General features: G+C 42.7%; 1 protein-coding gene across 4 annotated transcripts in view; it reads right to left on the bottom strand.

Moving 5' to 3' along the window:
- optn (optineurin) overlaps positions 1-24,318 on the bottom strand; it is a 70,340-nt gene that overhangs the window by 36,386 nt on the left and 9,636 nt on the right. For 2 of the 4 annotated variants that reach the window (XM_041203168.1, XM_041203167.1), the window contains exons 2-5: positions 17,590-17,790; positions 9,505-9,698; positions 8,300-8,473; positions 201-277 (exon numbers count right to left, since the gene is read on the bottom strand). In XM_041203168.1, the coding sequence (XP_041059102.1) occupies positions 201-277; positions 8,300-8,473; positions 9,505-9,698; positions 17,590-17,776 (632 nt within the window). In that variant the 5' untranslated portion in view covers positions 17,777-17,790. The remainder of the gene's footprint in view (positions 1-200; positions 278-8,299; positions 8,474-9,504; positions 9,699-17,589; positions 17,791-24,318) is intronic. The other 2 variants (XM_041203170.1, XM_041203169.1) reach the window with 1 other exon arrangement.

Here is a 24,318-nt window from a genome sequence, read left to right as displayed (position 1 = left end):
TTCAGTGTATTCTTCAATCGGTATTGTTTGCACAATACTGTTTATATTAATGGTAAATTTACATAAAGTAACTTTAAGAGTCAATTTTGCTTAATAAATCACACAAAATATGCAGCAGTTAAAAGTTTGAATAGCATGTAATTTTACTTCAAATTTTAGTGACATAATAATGAAGCATACAAACAAATGAAATCACTTACATATAGGCTGCATGGCTGTCTGCATCTTCGCACTGCAAATCCTTTGCTGCTTTTAGTTCACCATCATCCATGTCCTCCTACAGAATTAAAGAGCATCAATTCCCTCAAATTTCATTGTTAGCTGCCATGGTGTAATTGCTCAATGTTAAAAGCACCTTTAACCGTATAAAAATGCTCAAAAATACAGTATGCTCCAAAATTGCAAATTTTAACAAATTAACAAACATTTAAAACTTTCAGAGAAATTCCAACAAATATTTTAGAAGCTTATCATTCTCTTTAATATGTTTTAAAATTTTCATCATTACTTTTAGGTCCTCTGTAACATGTTCCATTTCCTATCCAAGATTCCAATCAGTGGGTTCCTAACTCTCTCCCACTATTGTTCCTGAATTGAACATTAGAACTTGAATGAAGACTACAGGTTGATTTGCTTTCCTCTGTCCCTACCACTGTCCTCACTCCTCCACCCTGCCCCTCTCACCCAACCCCCAACCTTTTGTATAAGACCATAAGACAAAGGAGCAGAAATTAGGCCATTTGGCCCATCGAATCTGCTCCACCATTCAATCATGGCTGATAGGTTTCTCAAATCCATTCTCCCGCCTTCTCCCCGTAACCTTTGATCTCTTACCAATCAAAAACCTGTCTATCTTGGTCTTCAATACACTCGATGACCTGGCCTCCACAGCCTTCAGTGGCAATAAATTCCATAGATCCACCACTCTCTGGCTAAAGAAGTTTCTCCTCATCTCTGTTCTAAAAGATCTTCCCTTTATTCTGAGGCTGTGCCCTCGGGTCCTAGTCTCTCCTACTAATGGAAACATCTACCCCACGTCCACTCTATCCAGGCCTTTCAGTATTCTAAGTTTCAATCAGATCCCCCCTTCATCCTTCTAAACTTCATTGAGTATAGACCCAGAGTCCTCAAACGTTCCTCATATGTTAAGCCTTTCATTCCTGGGATCATTCTCGTGAACCTCCTCTGGACCCTCTCCAGGGCCAGCACATCCTTCCTGACATACGGGGCCCAAAATTGTTCACAATATTCTAAATGTGGTCTGACCAGAGCCTTATAAAGCCTCAGCAGCACATCCCTGCTTTTATACTCTAGTCCTCTCAAAATAAATGCCAATATTGCATTTGCCTTCCTAACTAATGCGTCAACCTGCAAGTTAACCTTAAGAGAATCCTGGACTAGGACTACCAAGTCCCTTTGCACTCCAGATTTCTGAATTCTCTCCCCATTTAGAAAATAGTCTATGCCTCTATTCTTCCTACCAAAGTGCATGACCTCACACTTCCCCACGTTGTATTCCATCTGCCACTTCTTTGCCCATTCTCGTAACCTGTCCAAATTCTTCTCAAACAAAAACAAAAACAGAATTACCTGGAAAAACTCAGCAGGTCTGGCGGCATCGGCGGAGAAGAAAAGAGTTGACGTTTCGAGTCCTCATGACCCTTCGACAGAACTTGAGTTCGAGTCCAAGAAAGAGTTGAAATATAAGCTGGTTTAAGGTGTGTGTGTGGGGGGCGGAGAGAGAGAGAGAGTGGGAGGTGGAGTGGGGGTGTGGTTGTAGGGACAAACAAGCAGTGATAGAAGCAGATCATCAAAAGATGTCAACAACAATAATACAAAAGAACACATAGGTGTTAAAGTTAAAGTTGGTGATATTATCTAAACGAATGTGCTAATTAAGAATGGATGGTAGGGCACTCAAGGTATAGCTCTAGTGGGGGTGGGGAGAGCATAAAAGATGTAAAAAAAAATAAATAAATAAATATTTTTTTTTTCTCTTTTTACAATGGAAATAGGTGGGAAAAAGAAAATCTATATAATTTATTGGAAAAAAAAGAGAAAAGGAAGGGGGAAACAGAAAGGGGGTGGGGATGGGGGATGGGGGAGGGAGCTCACGACCTAAAGTTGTTGAATTCAATATTCAGTCCGGATGGCTGTAAAGTGCCTAGTCGGAAGGTGAGGTGTTGTTCCTCCAGTTTGTGTTGGGCTTCACTGGAACAATGCAGCAAGCCAAGGACAGACATGTGGGCAAGACAGCAGGGTGGAGTGTTAAAATGGCAAGCGACAGGGAGGTTTGGGTCATTCTTGCGGACAGACCGCAGGTGTTCTGCAAAGCGGTCGCCCAGTTTACGTTTAGTCTCTCCAATGTAGAGGAGACCACATTGGGAGCAACGAATGCAGTAGACTAAGTTGGGGGAAATGCAAGTGAAATGCTGCTTCACTTGAAAGGAGTGTTTGGGTCCTTGGACGGTGAGGAGAGAGGAATTGAAGGGGCAGGTATTGCATCTTTTGCGTGGGCATGGGGTGGTGCTATAGGAGGGGGTTGAGGAGTAGGGGGTGATGGAGGAGTGGACCAGGGTGTCCCGGAGGGAGCGATCCCTACAGAATGCCGATAGGGGGGGTGAAGGGAAGACGTGTTTGGTGGTGGCATCATGCTGGAGTTGGCGGAAATGGAGGAGGATGATCCTTTGAATGCGGAGGCTGGTGGGGTGATAAGTGAGGACAAGGGGGACCCTATCATATTTCTGGGAGGGAGGAGAAGACGTGAGGGCGGATGCGCGGGAGATGGGCTGGACACGGTTGAGGGCCCTGTCAACGACCGTGGGTGGAAAACCTCGGTTAAGGAAGAAGGAGGACATGTCAGAGGAACTGTTTTTGAAGGTAGCATCATCGGAACAGATGCGACGGAGGCGAAGGAACTGAGAGAATGGGATGGAGTCCTTACAGGAAGCGGGGTGTGAGGAGCTGTAGTCGAGATAGCTGTGGGAGTCAGTGGGTTTGTAATGGATGTTGGTGGACAGTCTATCACCAGAGATTGAGACAGAGAGGTCAAGGAAGGGAAGGGAAGTGTCAGAGATGGACCACGTGAAGATGATGGAGGGGTGGAGATTGGAAGCAAAATTAATAAATTTTTCCAAGTCCCAACAAGAGCATGAAGCGGCACCGAAGTAATCATCGATGTACCGGAGAAAGAGTTGTGGAAGGGGGCCGGAGTAGGACTGGAACAAGGAATGTTCCACATACCCCATAAAGAGACAGGCATAGCTGGGGCCCATGCGGGTACCCATAGCCACACCTTTTATTTGGAGGAAGTGAGAGGAGTTAAAGGAGAAATTGTTCAGCGTGAGAACAAGTTCAGCCAGACGGAGGAGAGTAGTGGTGGATGGGGATTGTTCGGGCCTCTGTTCGAGGAAGAAGCTAAGGGCCCTCAGACCATCCTGGTGGGGAATGGAGGTGTAGAGGGATTGGACGTCCATGGTGAAGAGGAAGCGGTAGGGGCCAGGGAACTGGAAATTGTTGATGTGACGTAAGGTGTCAGAGGAATCACGGATGTAGGTGGGAAGGGACTGGACAAGGGGAGAGAGAAGGGAGTCAAGATAACGAGAAATGAGTTCTGTGGGGCAGGAGCAAGCTGAGATGATCGGTCTACCGGGGCAGTTCTGTTTGTGGATTTTGGGTAGGAGATAGAAGCGGGCCGTCCAAGGTTGGGCGACTATCAGGTTGGAAGCTATGGGAGGGAGATCCCCAGAGGAGATGAGGTCAGTGACAGTCCTGGAAACAATGGCTTGATGTTCAGTGGTGGAGTCATGGTCCAGGGAGAGGTAGGAGGAAGTGTCAGCAAGTTGACGCTCAGCCTCCGCGAGGTAGAGGTCAGTGCACCAGACAACAACAGCACCACCCTTGTCAGCGGGTTTGATGACAATGTCAGGGTTGGACCTGAGAGAATGAAGTGCAGTAAGTTCAGAGAGAGACAGATTAGAATGGGTGAGAGGAGCAGAGAAATTGAGACGACTAATGTCGCGCCGACAGTTCTCAATGAAAAGATCAAGAGAAGGTAAGAATCCAGAGGGAGGGGTCCAGGTGGAGGGAGAATATTGGAGATGGGTAAAAGGATCCGTTGAACTGAGAGAGGACTCCTGCCCAAAGAAGTGAGCCCGGAGACGAAGACGGCGGAAGAAGAGTTCAGCATCATGCCGAGCCCGAAATTCATTGAGGTGAGGGCGTAAGGGTATGAAACTAAGTCCTTTGCTGAGCACTGAACGTTAAGCATCGGAGAGGGGAAGGTCAGGGGGTATAGTGAATACACGGCTGGGGTTGGGATTGGAAGATGGGGTGGGGACGGAGGGACAGGCCGGGGTGGAGGGTCCTAGATGGGTGTTGGTGTCAATGAGTTGTTGGAGCTTGCGTTCCTTAGCACTTGAGAGAAAGAGAAAAAGTTTCTAGTTGAGGCGTCGGATGAGCCGAAGGATAAAATGAAACTGGGGGCACGCGCAGCTTTGAAAAAGGGTACGGCGGTGCTGCTGGAGGGAGAGGTCGAGTGCGTTCATATGGCGGCGCATGGCACTGAGTGTGGATTTCAGAATGTGACGGGAACAGCAGTCCGAGAAACGTTTTATGTCCCGGAGATACCTGTAATCCTGGGTGGGTTCGAAACATGAGGGGTGGAATTTCAGTTGAAATCCACGTGGGGTAAGTCGGAGATGGAGACAGTCACTGAGAAAGGAGATGTGGCTGTGAAAGCGGGTTTTAGTAAACACCTTGTCAAACACCAGGAGGGAAATGGAAAGCAAGGAAGGTGAGCAGGGCAAAAGAGAGATATAGAAATCTTGTCGCAGAGAGGAACAGAACTTCTTCAAGGAGGTAGGCATTTCTTGAAGAGCAGTGGCAGTCAATTAAACACAGAGATAAAAACAAAAAAACTGCGGATGCTGGAAATCCAAAACAAAAACAAAAACAGAATTACCTGGAAAAACTCAGCAGGTCTGGCAGCATCGGCGGAGAAGAAAAGAGTTGACGTTTCGAGTCCTCATGACCCTTCGACAGAACTTGAGTTCGAGTCCAAGAAAGAGTTGAAATATAAGCTGGTTTAAGGTATGTGCGTGGGGGGCGGAGAGAGAGAGTGGGAGGTGGAGTGGGGGTGTGGTTGTAGGGACAAACAAGCAGTGATAGAAGCAGATCACCAAAAGATGTCAACAACAATAATACAAAAGAACACATAGGTGTTAAAGTTAAAGTTGGTGATATTATCTAAACGAATGTGCTAATTAAGAATGGATGGTAGGGCACTCAAGGTATAGCTCTAGTGGGGGTGGGGAGAGCATAAAAGATGTAAAAAATAAATAAATAAATAAATAAATATTTTTTTTCTCTTTTTATAATGGAAATAGGTGGGAAAAAGAAAATCTATATAATTTATTGGAAAAAAAAGAGAAAAGGAAGGGGGAAACAGAAAGGGGGTGGGGATGGGGGAGGGAGCTCACGACCTAAAGTTGTTGAATTCAATATTCAGTCCGGATGGCTGTAAAGTGCCTACTCGGAAGGTGAGGTGTTGTTCCTCCAGTTTGTGTTGGGCTTCACTGGAACAATGCAGCAAGCCAAGGACAGACATGTGGGCAAGACAGCAGGGTGGAGTGTTAAAATGGCAAGCGACAGGGAGGTTTGGGTCATTCTTGCGGACAGACCGCAGGTGTTCTGCAAAGCGGTCGCCCAGTTTACGTTTAGTCTCTCCAAAGTAAAGGAGACCACATTGGGAGCAACGAATGCAGTAGACTAAGTTGGGGGAAATGCAAGTGAAATGCTGCTTCACTTGAAAGGAGTGTTTGGGTCCTTGGACGGTGAGGAGAGAGGAAGTGAAGGGGCAGGTATTGCATCTTTTGCGTGGGCATGGGGTGGTGCCATAGGAGGGGGTTGAGGAGTAGGGGGTGATGGAGGAGTGGACCAGGGTGTCCCGGAGGGAGCGATCCCTACGGAATGCCGATAGGGGGGGGTGAAGGGAAGATGTGTTTGGTGGTGGCATCATGCTGGAGTTGGCGGAAATGGAGGAGGATGATCCTTTGAATGCGGAGGCTGGTGGGATGATAAGTGAGGACAAGGGGGACCCTATCATGTTTCTGGGAGGGAGGAGAAGGCGTGAGGGCGGATGCGCGGGAGATGGGCTGGACACGGTTGAGGGCCCTGTCAACGACCGTGGGTGGAAAACCTCAGTTAAGGAAGAAGGAGGACATGTCAGAGGAACTGTTTTTGAAGGTAGCATCATCAGAACAGACGCAACGGAGGCGAAGGAACTGAGAGAATGGGATGGAGTCCTTACAGGAGGAGGGTGTGAGGAGCTGTAGTCGAGATAGCTGTGGGAGTCGGTGGGTTTGTAATGGATATTGGTGGACAGTCTATCACCAGAGATTGAGACAGAGAGGTCAAGGAAGGGAAGGGAAGTGTCAGAGATGGACCACGTGAAAATGATGGAGGGGTGGAGATTGGAAGCAAAATTAATAAATTTTTCCAAGTCCCGACGAGAGCATGAAGCGGCACCGAAGTAATCATCGATGTACCGGAGAAAGAGTTGTGGAAGGGGGCCGGAGTAGGACTGGAACAAGGAATGTTCCACATACCCCATAAAGAGACAGGCATAGCTGGGGCCCATGCGGGTACCCATAGCCACACCTTTTATTTGGAGGAAGTGAGAGGAGTTGAAGGAGAAATTGTTCAGCGTGAGAACAAGTTCAGCCAGACGGAGGAGAGTAGTGGTGGATGGGGATTGTTCGGGCCTCTGTTCGAGGAAGAAGCTAAGGGCCCTCAGACCATCCTGGTGGGGGATGGAGGTGTAGAGGGATTGGACGTCCATGGTGAAGAGGAAGCGGTAAGCGGTAAGTGGTAAATTCTTCTGCAGCCTCCCTGCCTCCTCAATACTATCTGTCCCTCCACCTATCTTTGTATCATCTGCAAATTTAGCCAGGATGCCCTCAGTTCCTTCATCTAGATCATTAATGTATAAAGTGAAAAGTTGTGGTCCCAACACTGACCCCTGCGGAACTACATTAGTCACCAGCCACCATCCTGAGAAGGACCTCCTTATCCCCACTCTCTGCCTCCATTCCAGACAGCCAATTTTCTATCCATGCTAGTACCTTGCCTCTAACACCCTGGGCTCTTATCTTACTGAGCAGCCTCCTGTGCGGCACCTTGTCAAAGGCCTTCTGGAAGTCCAAGTAGATAACATACATTGGCTCTCCTTTGTCTAACCTACTTGTTACCTCCTCAAAGAATTCTAATAGATTTGTCAGGCATGACCTCCCCTTGATGAAACCATGCTGACTTTGCCCAATTTTACCATGCACTTCCAAGTATTCTGAAATCTCATCCTTAATAATGGACTCTAAAATCTTACCAATGACCGAGGTCAGGCTGATCGGCCTGTAATTTCCCGTCTTTTGCCTCACTCCCTTCTTAAACAGGGGGGTTACATTAGCGATTTTCCAGTCCTCTGGGACCCTCCCTGACTCCAGCGATTCCTGAAAGATCACCACTAACGCCTCCACTATTTTTTCGGCTATCTCCTTCAGAACTCTGGGATGTAATCCATCTGGTCCAGGTGATTTATCCACCTTCAGACCTTTCAGTTTTCCTAGCACCTTTTCCTTGGTAATGGCCACCATACTCACCTCTGCCCCCCCACCACCCCCCCCAGACTCTCTTGAACTTTGGGGATGTCACTCGTGTCTTCCACTGTGAAGACTGACGCAAAGTACCTCCGCCATTTCTTTGTTCCCCATTACTACTTCTCCAGCATCATTTTCCAGCAGCCCAATATCCATTTTTGCCTCTCTCTTACCCTTTATATATCTAAAAAAACTCTTGCAATCTTTTAAATTACTGGCTAGTTTACCCTCATATTTAATCTTCTCCCTCCATATATCTTTTTTAGTTGTCCTCTGTTGGTCTTTGTAGGCTTCCCAATCCCCTGGTATTTGCTGCCTTTTGGAAGCAAAGTTCTCAAGAGCAGCATGTCTCAGTGCTGAGAATTGCAGCAATTGGACCCAAGTCTGTATTTTCATGATGTAGTGAGTTTCTTCAATTTATATATGTGCTCTGCCAGCATTTTTCAGCTTGCACACATTCGCTCCATAGCATGAGGCTTGGCTCGTCTCATAAATAGGATCCCATATAAACATGATTTATACTGAGTTCTTTCTGTCCTGTTTTTAGTGTAGAAATGTATAATTGTACACTGTAACAATAACCAATTTCAGGCACCAATATGCACTAGAATTCCATATTTATTCAATTTAGTTTTTCCACATACCACCATTCGAATTTCAACGAATGAATCATCAGATGCTGCGGCACCCAATTTCAGCAGAAGCTCCGAATTCATGGCAACCAAATCAGCCTTTTCAGTCTGCAGCCTGCTAACAAGCGCTTTCAGTTGTTGAACATCTTGTTCCACCAGATTAGAGGACGCATCTTTGGGTATACCCTGTCAGAAAGTAAAAAATACATTAAAAAAAAACTATCCAACAGATTACTTCCCAACACAAAAAAGCATGGAATGGGAGGAAAAAATTGTGCCCATAAAGCCCATTCCTTCTAACAGATCAAGTATAATCTGTGTAGTCAAGGATTCCTTTCAACATAAAAGAGGTAAATGACGTTACAATTCTGTGAAACTTCCAGCTTCATAGGTAATTGAGCAAGTACTTCAAAATGCCGACCTAAAATTACAATTTATTGAAGTCTGACCAGTTGCATTCTACACTATGTCCTTGTGGTCCATGAAAAAACTGTACCATAATGGATTACAGAGTCTATGTTGATCAAGATCTATATTTATTACTTGTAAATTAATTCGTAGGCAGGTATTTGCCCGCTCTTTGTGAAAACAAAATATAGTTAATTGATTTTAATCGAAGCTTATTCTACTCAATGTACTAAATTAGGAGAAAAGGTCAACTTTATTCTCATGAATGTTGTAATAATACTTAAGGATTTAAATTAAATACCCTATTTGCATCAACAATGTTTTGCTTGGTTTAAATGTGTATGGGGAGCATCACTCCCAGACAATGAAACTTTTTCTTTTTAAACAGTCAGTGCCAATATAAAGTACTCTCAGATCAAGTGAGTTATGATTCAAGTGAAAATTACTCTCTCCTTCCACCAATAATGTGTTAAAATTGAAGAGCACCCCTGCTGTATGTGCAAATTTTTTCATTTCCCCCAGTCAACCTCTCTGATCAGCACAGTGGTACCCCTTTGTGGCTAAGTCTTGGATTGTGAATATATGTCCAAAAGATTACAACCTGGATCAGAGAGAGAAAAGACAGTTCAATAAAAAATCAACTATTATAGTGCAATTGCCTTTCAGCATTTTAAAAGATCCAGGATTATATTTCTCCTAATTTTCCCTTCAATGAGAACAAGTTAAAATATTTCAGCCTCCATGTCTACAGTGTAACTAAATTACATGTACAGATAGCTCTGAAATTATCCAATCCTCATTCTATATACCTGTAAACCATCGCTATTTAATTCTTGTATTTTGCTCTTCAAGGTTTCATTCTCTGCAGCAAAGTCCGTTAGTCGGGCTTTGGCCTCCTCGAACTTCTTCTGAATATACTCCCGTTCTTCCCGCTGTTTCTCACGCCAAGTTGCAAGCTCTTCATAACGTTCCTTCATAGCATGATTTGTTTGCTTGATTGCTTCTGTAAGGCACAATCATTGATACTTATACAAAAAGTTAACTAAATATGGAACTTTTACTGTAAAATTATGTCTAACCTAAAATAATTTTTCTGTAACTTAGCAAAAGATCATTATAAAAAAATCTCTTCACTACAGGCAAATACTTTTTTTGACAATTCATTTATAATTGGCCGACTAAAATAGTTCTGAAATGTATTAAATTACCGCAGGAAGATAGAAAAAAAATACAACTATAAATAGGGGTGGGGGAATTCACTTCAATGCTTGCCATTTCTCAGTAATTTCTGTACAATTAAAAAAAATTCCAATTTCTATTGTAAAATGCTCTTTGTGATTTTGGCAAAGCAAAAATGTTGCAGAATAGGGACCCGAAAACATTCTGTTGTGTTGAGCGAGGTTCAAAAAGATAATTTAGTTATCGATCCTGCGCAAGAAGTTGTGTGCAACTGTGAGGCTAGGGATTTATTAGGTGCTATTCATCTGAAGTTTTCCATGCCAATCGCAGCTGTAGCTTTTCTATTTTTAGTTCAGCTGTTGTTGAATTGGGGTCCATGGACCCCGGAGTTCCACTGAGGGTTTCTCAGGGGGTCTGCAAGCTGGAAATGGAATGCAGCCGCCACATATACAGTGCTGTTTTGCTCAGGACAGGAGTACGAATGGAGGAGTACTGAAAACGGTGCGAGGGTAAATACCTGTTTTCTTAAAAATATTTGTTAATACATTCTTTACATGCAGCAATCTCATATTATAAATAATATAATTTAGATGGGGGTCTGTGATTACTAATCCATTTGAAATAGGGTCACTGCTGTTCAAGTATTTCAGGCGCGTGAAACAAAAGACCTTTGAGACAATAACTCTTCAAATGCACATAAAAAATTAGATATGTGGATTGGGAGATGGTGCTTTAAAAATACACATTCTGAACTAAAAAAAATCAAATCAGAGCAAGCTCTCTTGTTTAAGAGAGCTCCAGTCCATGATTTTTGTTTGTTATTTAATTATTCCTGAAATTATTTTAAGAGGTTTTGTCACTGAAATTGCAACAAAAGTGCAAAGACACAAAGTCAGCTAGAGTCAGAAGTTAGTTCTGTTGAAGAGTCATACGGACTTGAAACGTTAACTGTGTTCCTCTCTGCAGATGCTCCAGACCTGCTGAGTTTTTCCAGGTACTTTTTTTTCTGTTTCAGCTAGAGTCGGTGTTTTGATGGCCTTTTGTCAAAGTAGTAGAAAGTACTAGATATTACTGCATGGAACTACCCCAGCAACAATGTCTTCCAGGGTCATGCAAATATCTTTATAAGATAGGTTCTTTGTTGCATACAAACAAGTTTCTGGCTGATAATTAACCTCCCCAGTTCTAATTAAGAGTGCGACTCCCGCAGCCCATTCCCTCAGCACAGCAATAATGAAGTATTTTCCAGGCCCTTGAATTTAATTGGGTTTTTACAAAATAATAAATTCAAAACAAAATTACCCACACTTGCTTAATCAATCTGCAAGTGCTCCACAATAAAACCACAACACCCATCTTTACCAAACTGAGAGTCAACATCTCTTCTCGATGCAATCAGTAATCATGTCATGTAGGAAATGTAATCTTTTGAAAATGGTGATGGTTTATACTCCCAACATATTTTCAAAAGCCAAATGGAATGGGACAATGTATTGACAAAGAAAAACTTCAACATGCAGTCCTAATTAAGGTTGATATAATACCAGTGTCACCTGATTTATTTTCCACAGTGCAATAACCTCTCAATTTGTAGCACTAATATAAAACACCAAGTTCTTACTTTAATACAGGTATTAATTTGTATGCATGTGATGCAAATATATGTAATAGATAATGATTTACATCTTGAATACAATTACTAAGTCAGACCTATAAGTCATTGTGCCTTTTGAAATTTTCAACCTGACATCAACCTGGTTCCCTGCAGGATTGAAGCCTCTAAAAGATCGAAGGGTACAGACAATCTTGATTTGGCACGCTCCTCAAGATGAGCAAAGAATTACCAGGCCAAGGTTTTAAATTAAGTTGAGAGAATAGTACAAGTTTCTTGCCATATTAGGTGTGTAACAGAATTTAAGATAAGTAAGTTGATGCGGTGTGAATAAATCCCTCATGAAGCAACTTGATAAGCATCTTGTTGGTAACGTGCTTGAAGGTTACAGAGGTAGAAACGTGCACAGAAGATCAAATACTCCGTAGGACACAAATGGTCCTGTTTTGTGGAGGTTAGCAGGCCGGGGCTAACCAGCTAACACGTGGAAAGCAAATTTTAGAGTTCTGCTCATCTATTTATGCAGAATCATCTACAGGAGATTAATAAGAATGCTAAAATCCACATAAGTGTAAATTCTACATGATCTAATTAAAAAGCTGGCTAGATGAGAAGTGGTCTTGTATGTCCATTTATGTAAGTATTATATTCTTATTTTCCCCCTATTCTTACCACCTGTGGAATCCAGTTGAATATCAACTTTTAAAAAAAAAAAATTGTATCTTCTCATCCTTTCTTTCAAAATCCCCAGTGACTCATCATTACTCAATTGACAGGGCTTTTGGCTGATTTTCTCTGATGTTTTGGCTTCCTGGAAGTATGGCAACAGTGCAAGCTACATTTGATATCACTTCAGTCTCATTATGTGGAAGTATACTTAGAATTTTTAACGAATGCATACCCAGAATGGCCAAACTAAAAATTAAAACAAAGCTGCCTTTTATAAGAAAAAGAAACTTGTATACATTTCGTCCCTAAGCATGTCTCAAAAATATTTAGGAATATGGGAAATGACAAAGAAAATGGCAGAAGTATTAAAAATGATGAACACTTTGCTTCATTTTATACAAAGGCAACAAAATCGACACCATTAGACGATGAGTTTATAAAGAATATTAATATAGCTAAAATAGAAAGGGAGAACATAATTGACAAACTAGCAGAACTAAAGCAGGATAAAACTTCAGGTCTGGATGATATGCACCAACGCATATTAGAGGTCATTCAGCTCTTCAATCCTGTTCCACCATTCGTTTAGATCATGGTTGATCTGTATCTTAACTCCATTTACCTGCCATCTTTCCATATTTCCTAATAGTCTTGCCTAACAAAAATCCAGCAACCTGCTTTGAAATTTTCCATTGACTCGCAGCCGCAATAGTTTTTGGAGCAAAGAGTTCCAGATTTCTGCTATTCTTTGTGTGAAGGAGTACCTCCTGATATTACCCCGAACGGTCAAAATCTCATTTATCAATATGCCCTCTTGTTTTAGACTTCCTCACCAGAGGAAAGTTTTTCATCTACCTTATCAAATCCTTTAATCATCTGAAACAATTCAATGAGATTAAATAGAATATACAGCACAGAAACAGGCCATTCAGCCCAATTAGTCTGTGCTAGTGTTTATTCATCATTAGAGTCTCCTCCCATTCCACCAAACTTATTTCAGCCTTTCAACATATTTTTCTCTTTTCATAATCTTTTGAATGCACGTAAGCTATTTGCCTCAACTATTCCCTGTGAAGTAATTTCTAATCACCTCAAGTAAAGACATTTCTCCTTATTTCTTTACTGGATTTATTAGTAACTGCCCTGTATTTATGGACCCTAGTTTTGTATTCCCTCAAAGTGAAAACATTCTCTCCACATTTACGCTGTCCAGCCCACTCAGTTTTAAAAACCTCCATCAGATCCCTAAATCTTTTGAATTCTATACCCCAGAAATAATTTTTTTTCTGATCTGAAATTGCACTTTTGATGATTTGTTCAGCCATATTCAAAGTTTCCTTCGCTCTTCGACCACATTCAGTTTCTTATTTTCTTAGGTATAGATGTTGTTTCTGTTTTTCCAAAGTGCATCACCTCACATTTATCTATTTTAAGACTCATTTGCCACTTAACTGCCATGTATGCAAGTCTCCTAATGTCTTCTTGTATTATATTGTGTTCCATCTCACTGATAGCTACACCACTTCAGTTTGGTATCAGCATTACTTATTCCCAAGTCCAGACCAATAATTCAAATTATGAACAGTTGTCCCAGGCCTGGTCCTTTATTCTATTTTCTGTCTTTATATTGTTGGGTCCCTATGACATGAAAATAAATCCAAAACTTTATTCTTTTGCCATTTTTAAAAGATGGACTTTCTGCTGAACCAAAAAAAAGCTGCTACAAGACACATGACCACAGGACTGGCCCTTTGTTCTGGAAGCTACCAACAGGAGTTACAAGAATAAAATAACTATTTTCTCAGTCTGTGGAATGTCACACCCTGTTGTACAGGCCCCTTGTAATCAACGAAAGCAGAGGAAGTGCAGATGAACTGGCTCCCCAGCCTGAACTATCACAAGAGAGAGAAAAATAAAAACTCATTATACCAGAAGAGATATTAATTGCCACCTTGTCTCTCTTCAAAGGGTGAACAATGGAATTCTGGTCAGAAGCACAGAAACTGATTATTATGCTGCAATTAACCATTAATGGGCCATGTCACATGACCCAAGGCTCTGTCCTTCTGGACAGTTTAACATTACATCTTTGGCCTCCTTCCTAGTTTCCTTGAATCTGCATTGGTGCAGATCCTGCTGTTATCTTGCTTTAGTTCTGCTAGTTTGTCAATTATTTTCTCCCTTTCTATTTTAACTATATTAATATTCTTTATAAACTCATCCTCTAGTGGCATGTATTTTGTTGCCTTTGCAGAAAACAAAGCAAACTGCTTGTCATTTTAATGCTTCTGTCATTTATGTTTAGTGGCCCAATCCCAACTTTAATATTTCTTTTCTTATTTATGTGCTTATGTTTTAGTTATTTTCAAATTAATAGTTGCTTAATAGTACAAAACTTGAACATTGCTGAAAAAGGAGAAATGCTGTCAAAGCTTTTCATCTTGCACTCATCAGGCCAGATGCAAGAGTGCCAAATTTCAAAGGGAACAACAATTATTGTGAAGAGGGGTACTGATTGGTTGGGAAATCAATTCTGATTGGAACGCTGGACTGTGGAGCAGAAGTGGGCCATTCAGCCCTTCAAGCTTGCTCCACCATTCAATAAGATCATGGCTTATCTGGTTGTGGTCTCAACTCCACTTTGCCGTCTGACCCCCACCCCCATAACTCTTGACTCCCTTGTCTATCAATAGTCTGTCTAACTGCCTTGAATAAATTCAATGACCCAGCCTCCACTGTTTTCTGTGGAAGAGAATTCCACTTACTAACAACCCTTTGAGAGAAAAAAAAAATTCTCATCTCCATCTTAAACGGTAGACCTCTTATTCTTAAACTGTATCCCCTGATTCTATTCTCTCCCACAGATGGAAACATCCTCCCGGTATCTACCCGATCAAATCCCTTCAGGATCTTTTATGTTTCAATAAGATCGCCACTCATTCTTCTAAACTCCAATGGGTATAGGCCCAACCATAAGTTCCTCATACCAGGAATGAGTCAAGTGAACATTATCTGAACTGCTTCTAATACAGTTATATCTTTTTCAAATCAGGTCAAAACTGTACGCAGTATTCCAGATGTGGCCCTGTACAGCTGCAGTAAAACTTGCCTACTTTTGTATTCCATTCCACTTGTAATAAATACCAACTTTAATTTGCCTTCCTAAGACTGGTTGAGATGTTGCCAAGGCGAATGGCACCACAGTGCTATTGTCCCCCATGTTTTTGTTTATTCAAAAAAGGTGCAATGTCTGGACACTTTCCTCCTGCCTGCAGGGGACAGGTCCCTGCACATGCATATACGTAGCTTCTAGCAAGCGTAAGTAAGTTACAGTCTCTTCGGTTGTTCACAATAGGCAGAGTACTGATCACACTCAACCAACCCGTGCTTGCAAAACTCAGAACATAATGTCTAATGTTAGATGTGATTCCACAATTGGACAGCATTAACTGAACAATCCTAAGTGTGCTAAGAATTAAACTAACAACTAATAAGATTATTAGTCAGGTTCACAATGTAGCTCACTTACACTTGCTAGAAGCTACATCTATGCATATGCAGGGACCTGTCCTCTGCAAGCAAAATGAATATGTCTAAACATTGCACCTTTTTTGAATAAACCAAAGCATGGGGGAACAATTGATCCCTGGTGAATCTGCCATGGCAACATCTCAACCAATCAGCATCCCCTTTTTCATAAAGTATAAATTGTTGCTTCCTTTGAAATTTTGCATTCTTGCTCTTGTTCTGATGAGTGCAAGATGAAAAGCTTCAACAGCATATGTCTTTTTTCAGTAATCTTTTTCTATTCCTTGATAATTTGATTTTGCATTTTCTCTTTGCCTTCCTGATGGTTTCTCATGTAATGTTCATCACATTGCTAAGATAACCCCATAATGTTCTTTGCTTGAGGGATTACAAACTTAGTCTATGTGCATAACTTAACCCTTTCAGCTCCAATATAATTCTGGTGAATCTGCGCTGGCTGCCCTCCAGGGCTAATTATATCCTTCCTGAGATGCATGACAGCATCTAAATGTATTACTCCAGATGGTGTCTACAACTGCAGCATAATTTCCATCCCTTTGTATTTTCGAGCTCTTAAGATGAAGGCTAACATTATATTATCCTTTTTGATAGGTTTTGTACTTGTCCATAGTTCTAAGTGATTTCTGTACTCTAAATCTATCTAATGGACTCTAAATCTATCTGCTCACCTGCAGTCCTATCTTCTCAACATTCAGAAAAATTCTGATCTTTCTTTGTTGTAAAATGGATCACACCTTGTGTTGATCTGCCAGTTTTCCCACTCATTTAATCCATCAATGCCTCTCTGCAACTTCCTGTTCCCATCTACACAACTACCTACCTTGGCATCATCAGCAAACCTAGATATTTGGCCATGCACTCCTTCATCCAAGTCATTTTATAAATCTGGTGAAAAGATGAGACCCCTGAGGGTCACCACAAGTCCATATATGCCCATTATCCCTATTGTCTCCTGCATCTTAACTAATTCACTACCCATTTGTTTCTAAAAGCAATTGAGCTAAATTCGAGACAAGAATAGCCAGAAGATAAGAACTAGGAGCAGGAGTAGGCAATTCAGCCCCATGAGCCTGCCCCGCCATTCATTACGATCATGGCTGATCTCATTTCGGCCTCAACTCCAATTTCCCACTCTCTCCCCATAACCTTTTACCCCATTACTAATTAAAAATCTGTCTATCCCCTCCTTAAATTTATTCAGTGTCCCGGCATCCACTGCACTCTGAGCTAGTGAATTCCACAGATTCATGACCCTTTGAGAAAAGTAATTCCTCATCTCTGATTTAAATCTACCACCCCTTAGCCTAAAACCATGGCCTCTCATTCTAGAATGCCCCAGAAGGGGAAACATCCGCTCCACGTCTACTTTGTCTACCCTTTAGCATCTTATATACCTCAATTAGATCTCCTCTCATCCTTCTAAACTCTAGCAAGTATAGGCCTGAACTGCTCAATCTCTCCTCATAAGACAAGCCCTGCATCTCTGGAATCAATCTAGAGAACTTCCTCTGAACTGCCTCCAGTGAAACTACATCCTTCATCAAGTAATTGAAACAAGTCACTTGCCTAATTTCAGACAAGGTGCCAAGGAAATGAATTACCTTGACAGAGCAGTTTAAAACTAAAAAAAAATGTGCAACTTAATTGCATAAAACAATGTATGTTTTATAACCTGTAGTTCTTGATCTGTTGCTATATATCATTTCCATAATGTAACAGCTGTGGAGAGTAACTAAGTAACAAATATACTCTTAAGCTTTATAATCTAATTAACCATTGACATGAGAATTTAAATAACCTTGTGAACGAATGGCACAGCAAATTACACATTTCCTTGAAAGAAAATCAGTTATAGTAAGCCCATGATCTACTGGAGTAACTGCACCTTTCAACTCATTGTTCTCCTTAATCAGTTCGTCCATTTGCTGTAGGGTATCTTCTGGTGTAAAAGTTCCCAGCACGTGGGGACCATTGACATTCATGGCAGTACCATTCACAGCATGCAGGCCCTGATTCAAATTCTGTCCAGTCTGTCCAAGGGAAGAAGTATTTAACTGGTTAGAACACATCATTGTCTCTTTTCGTTCTGAAAGAAACAAACATATCAAGATGTAAAAAAGTTGACTTCACAAGACAGTTCTACACGAATCCTAAGCATTTTGATACTTATGTGGTAAATATATATAGTGTACTTTTACCGCTCATTTAGCAGTAAATAAAAGACTTGCATTTATATAGCTCTTTTCACGATCACCAGATGTCTCAAGGTGCTTTACAGCTAATGAGGTCCTAACTGTTGTAATATAGGAAACATGGCAGCCAATTTGCACACAGCAAGCTCCCACAAACAGCAATGTGATAATAACCAGATAATGCTTTTTTTTGTGATGCTGATTAAGGGATAAATATTGGCCAGGACACTGGGGATAACTCACCTCTTCTTCTTCAAAATAGTGCCATGGGATCTCTTACATCCACCTGAGCAGACAGATGGTGCCTCAGTTTAACATCTCTTCTGAAAGACAGCACCTGCAATAGTACAGCACTCTCTCAGTACCGCACTGGAGTGTCAGACTTGATTTTTGTGCTCTCAAACCCTGAAGTGGAACTTTGTTTTTAATCATTTGTGGGACGTGGGCTTCGCTGGCTGGGCCAGCATTTATTGCCCATCTCTAGTTGCCCCTTGAGAAGGTGGTGGTGAGCTGCCTACTTGAACTGCTGCAGTCCATCTGGTGTAGGTACATCCACAGTGCTGTTAGGGAGGGAGTTCCAGGATTTTGACCCAGCGACAGTGAAGGAATGGTGATATATTTCCAAGTCAGGATGGTGAGTGACTTGGAGAACTTCCTGGTGGTGGTGTTCCCATATGTCTGCTGCCCCTGTGTTTCTAGATGGTAGCAGTCGTGAGTTTGGTAGGTGCTGTCTAAGGATCCTGGGTGAATTCCTACAGTGCATCTTGTAAATGGTACACATTGCTGCTACTGTGTGTTTGTGGTGGAGGGAGTGAATGTTTGTGGATGTGGTGCCAATCAAGTGGGCTGCTTTAGCATGGATGGTGTCAAGCTTCTTGAGTGCTATGGGAGCTGCATTCATCCAGGCAAGTGGAGAGTATTCCATCACACTCCTGACTTATGCCTTGTAGATGGTGGACAGGCTTTGGGGAGTCAGGTAGTGAGTGACTTGCCGCAGGATTCTTAGCCTCTGATGTGCTCTTGCAGCCACAGTATTTATATGGGTAGTCCAGTTCAGTTTCTGGTCAATGGTAACCCCCAGGATATTGATAGTGGGGGATTCAGTGATGCTAATGCCATTCAACATCAAGGGGCAATGGTTAGATTCTCTCTTGTTGAGATGATCATTGCCTGGAACTTGTGTGGTGCCAATGTTACTTGTCACTTGTCAGCCCAAGCCTGGATATTGGCCAGGTCTTGCTGCATTTGGGCATAGACTGCTTCAGTATCTGAGGAGTCGTGAATGGTGCTGAAAATTGTGCAATCATGAGCGAACATCCCCACTTCTGCCCTTATGATGAAAGGAAGGTCATTGGTGAAGCAGCTGAAGATGGTTGGGCTGAGGACACGACCCTGAGGAACTCCTGCCGTGATGTCCTGGAGCTGAGATGACTGACCTCCAACAACCACAGCCATCTTCCTTTGTGCAAGGGATGACTCCAACCAGTGGAGTTTTCCCCCTCCGACTCCAGTTTTGCTAGGGCTTCTTGATGCCACACTCTGTTAAATGCTGCCTTGTTGTCAAGAGCAGTCACTCTCATCTCACCATGGGGTTCAGCTCTTTCGTCCATGTTTGAACCAAGGCTGTAATGAGGTCAGGAGCTGAGTGAACCTGGCAGAACCCAAACTGGGCGTTAATGAGCAGGTTCTTGCTAAGCGAGTGCTGCTTGATAGCACTGTTGATGACCCTTTCTATTACTTTACTGATGATCAAGAGTAGACTGATGGGGCCGTAATTAGCTGGGTTGGATTTGTCCTGCTTTGTGTGTACAGAACATATCTGGGCAATTTTCCACATAGCCGCGTAGATGCCAGTATTGTAGCTGTACTGGAACAGCTTGGCTAGGGGCGTGGCATGTTCTGGAGCACAAGTCTTCAGTAGTATTGCCGGAATATTGTCAGGGCCCATAGCCTTTGCAGTATCCAGTGCCTTCAGCCATTCCTTGATATCATGTGAAGTGAACTGAATTGGCTGAAGACTGGCATCTGTGATGCTGGGGACCTCTGGAAGAGACTGAGATAGATCATCCACTCGGCACTTCTGGCTGAAGATTTTTTTTTGCACTGATGTGCTGGGCTTCTCCATCATTTAGGATGGGGATATTTGTGGAGCTTCCTCCTCCTCCAGTGAGTTGTTTAATTATCCACCATCATTCACGACTGGATATGGAGAACTGCAGAGCTTAGATCTGATCCTTTGGTTGTGGAATCACTTAGCTCTGTCTATCACCTGCTGCTTATGCTGTTTGGTAAGCAAGTAGTCCTATGTTACAGCTTCACCAGGTTGACACCTCATTTTTAGGTGTGCCTGGTGCTGCTCCTGGCATGTCCTCCTGCACTCTTCATTGAACTAGGGTTGATCTCTTGGATTGATGGTAACAGTAGAGTGGGGGATATGCCGGGCTATGAGGTTACAGATTGTGATCGAGTACAATACTGCTGCTGCTGATGGCCCAAAGCGCCTCTTGGATGCCTAGTCTTGAGTTGCTAGGTCTGTTCGAAATCTATTTAGCATGATGGTAGTGCTACACCACAACACAATGGAGAGTATCTTCAATGTGAAGGTGGGACTTTGTCTCCACAATGACTATGCAGCGGTCACTCCTACCAATACTGCCATGGACAGATGCATCTGCGGCAGGCAGGTTGATGAAGTATATTTTTCCCTCTTGTTGGTTCCCTCACCACCTGCTGCAGTTCCAGTCTAGCAGCTATGTCATTTAGGACTCGGCCAGCTCAGTCAGTAATGGTGCTACTGACCCACTCTTGGTGATAGACATTGAAGTTCCCCACCCAGAGTACATTCCTCATCCTTGCCACCCTCAGTGCTTCCTCCAAGTGGTGCTCAATGTGGAGGAGTGCTGATTCATCAGCTGAGGGAGGGTGGTACATGGTAATCAGCAGGAGGTTTCCTTGCCCATGTTTGACCTGAAACCATGAGACTTCATGAGGTCTGGATTCAATGTGGAGGACTCCCAGGGCAATTCCGTCCCGGCTATATACCATTGTGTTGCCACCTCTGCTGGGTCTGTCCTGCTGGTGGGAAAGGACATACCCAGAGGTGGTGATGGAGGTGTCTGGGACATTATCTGTAAGGTATGATTCCATAAGTATGACTATGTCAGGCTGTTGCTTGACTAGTCCGTGAGACAGCAATCCCAATTTCAGCACTGGCCCCCAGATGTTAGTAAGGACAACTTTGCAGGGTCGACAGGACTGACTTTGCCGTTGACATTTCGAGTCCTCGTGACCCTTCAACTGTTGAAGGGTCATGAGGACTCGAAACATCAACTCTTTTCTTCTCCGCTGATGCTGCCAGACCTGCTGAGTTTTTCCAGGTAATTCTGTTTTTGTTTTGGATTTCCAGCATCCGCAGTTTTTTGTTTTTATCTCTGACTTTGCTGTTGTCGTTTCCAGTGTCTAGGTCGATATCAGGTGGTCCATCCAGTTTCATTCCTTTTTTGAGACTTTCTGGGCTTTGATACAACTGAGTGGCTTGCTAGGCCACTTCAGAGGGCATTTAAGAGTTGAACACATTGCTGTGGGTCTGGAGTTACACGCAGGCCAGACGAGGTAAGGACGGCAGATTTCCTTCCCTAGAGGAACCGGATGGGTTTTTATAACAATTGTTAATGGTTTCATGGTCATTAGACTTTTAATTTCAGATTTTTTATTGAATTTAAATTCCACCATTTGCCATGGCGGGGTTCCAACCTGGGTCCCCAGAGCATTATCCTGGGTCTCTGGGTTACTTGAACCTGGAACCTTGTGATTCAGAGGTGAGACTGCTACCAACAGAGCCACAACTGGCACAATGATGTAAAGCGGCGTCCAATCTCAATGAAGTAAAAATATCTACTATATCTCCAACTAAACTGGCAGCATTACTGCTGCCCTACTTAAAAATCAGCTCATACCTGAGGTGAGGGACTTTCCTTGTCTGTGCGGCTCATAATGATCTTTGTGACTATTTTAGCTTTGTTAGATTGTGTAACCGCAGTTGTACAAAACATTCTTTTTCAAATACCATGAGAAAAAGTTTCTTCATTCAAAGATGAGTTTCTTTGGAATTCTCTACTTCAGAGAGCTGTGGATGCTCACTTATCTATCATATTCAAGACTGAATTTGAAAAGGATATGGGTGTGGCTGGGAAAGTGGAGTGATGTATTCACAGAATCTTTATAGTGCAGGAGGAGGCCATTTGGCCCATCGAGTCTGCACCAGCTCTCTGAAAGAGCATTCTACTTAGTGCTACTCCCCTGCCTTATCCCCATAACCTTGCACATTCTTTTCAGATAAGAATTCAATTCCCTTTTGAACACCTCGATCGAACCTGCCTCCACCCTCTCAGAAAGTTTGTTCCAGACCCCAACCACCCTGTGGGTGAAATAATTTTTCCTTACATCACTTTTACTCCTTTTACCAATTATTTTGAATCTGTGCCCTCCAGTTCTTGATGCTTTCAAGTGGGAACAGTTTCTCACTATTTACCCTGTCCATACCCCTCAGGATCTTGAATACCTCTATCAAGTCTCCTCTCAGTCTTCTTTTCTGTCCCAACCTCTCCAATCTATCCTCATAGCTACAGTCCTTTATCACTGGAATCATTCTTGTGAATCTCCTCTGTACTCTCTCCAATGCCTTTGCAAACTTCAAGTATGGTGCCCAGAACTGAATGTAGTACTCCAGATGAGGCCTAACTAGTGTCTTATATAAGTTCAACCAACATGACCTACTTACTCTTGTACTCAATGCACTCACTAATGAAGCCTAAGATACTATATGTAGAAATTCAGTCATGATATTGTTGAATGGCACCGGTTTGGAAATGTTTCCTCTATTTTTTTTTCCTCAGCTGAGGATTTGCCCCCACTGTGACTGAAAGGGCCCTCAACTGTGACCATTCTATTTCACACACTTCTGCTTTCACCCTTTCCCCCTCTCCCAGAATCACAACAGGGTTCACCTTGTCCTCACCTTACCCCACTAACTTCCATATATAAACTAAACCATTCTTAAGCATTTCCACCACCTTTAGTGTGATGTTATGACCACACCTTTCCCTTTCAACCTTCTGAAGGGTCCATGCATTGCGTGACGCCCTAGTCTCCGCCTCAATCACCCTGTCCCCTTCTCATAGCACCTTTCCATGCAAGCACAGGAGATGCAGCAACTGCCCTTCTACCTGCTCCCTGTCCAAGGTTCCAAGCATTCCTTCCAGTTGAAACAGTGATACTGTATGCGCTGCTCATAATGTTGTCTCTACATTGGGAAGACCAATTTATTCATTTACGGGTTGTGGACGTCACTGGCTAAGCCAGCATTTATTGCTCATCCCTAATTGCCCTTGAGGTGGTGGTGGTGAGCTGCCTTCTTGAACCACCGCAGTTCATAAGGTTTAGGTACACCCACAGTGCTGTTAGGGAGGGCGTTCCAGGATTTTGACCCAGCGACAGTGAAGAAATGGCGATATATTTCCATGTCAGGATGGTGTGTGGCTTGGAGGGGAACTTACAGAAGGCGGTGTTCCCATGCATCTGCTGCCCTTGATTTTCTAAATGGTAGCAGTCATGGGTTTGGAAGGTTTTGTATGAAGAGCATTGGTGAATTCCTGCAGTACATCTTGTAGATGGTACACAATGCAAATTGGGTGATTGCTTTGTAGAACACCTCCGTTCAGTCATCAAGTATAACTCCAAGTTTCAAGGTCGCCTGTCAATTCAATTACTCCCTTACTCCTGCTCTGACTTCTCTGTCCTTGACCTCTAACACTTTTCCAATGAAACTCAGTTTAAGCTTCAGGAACAACACCTCATCGACTCAACATTTGAGTTCAAGAATATCAGATCATAACTTTTGCCTCCATTTCATTTTCTTTCCTGGTTTTGGTTTTTGTTTTTACAATGTTCAACCTGTTTACATTTCTGCCATTCACAACTCTTCTGGACACAACATTTTTTCTTATTTGTCCCGTTACTTCCTTTTGCCATTTAATCTCACCTGTCTTCCACCCTATCACAGACCTTTCCTTTTACTCTTTCCTTTGCTCCCCCCTTCCTTCCCTTACTTAAAACTGCTAACATCTCCCAACTTTCACAGTTCCAAGGTCACAGACATGAAACATTAACTGTTTCCCTCTCTAAAGATGCTGCCGGATCTGAGTACTGATCATGGCTGATCTGCTTGTGTTTCGAATTCCACTTTCCCATCCATCCCCTCTGCCTTAAAAATCTTCAATGACTCTGCCTCATGAGGGAGAATTCCAAAATCGCACAACCCTCAGAAAAGAATTCTCATCTCTGCCCTAAAAGGGCGACCCCTAATTTTAAAACAGTGACCCCTAGTTCTGGACTCACCCATAAGAGAAAACATCCTTTCCATG

The sequence above is a fragment of the Carcharodon carcharias genome, chromosome 13 (genome assembly GCF_017639515.1).
Source record: "Carcharodon carcharias isolate sCarCar2 chromosome 13, sCarCar2.pri, whole genome shotgun sequence".
NCBI lineage: Eukaryota > Metazoa > Chordata > Chondrichthyes > Lamniformes > Lamnidae > Carcharodon > Carcharodon carcharias.
The sequence above is the reverse complement of the archived record's forward strand: the minus strand, read 5'-3'. Positions and strand labels throughout refer to the sequence as shown.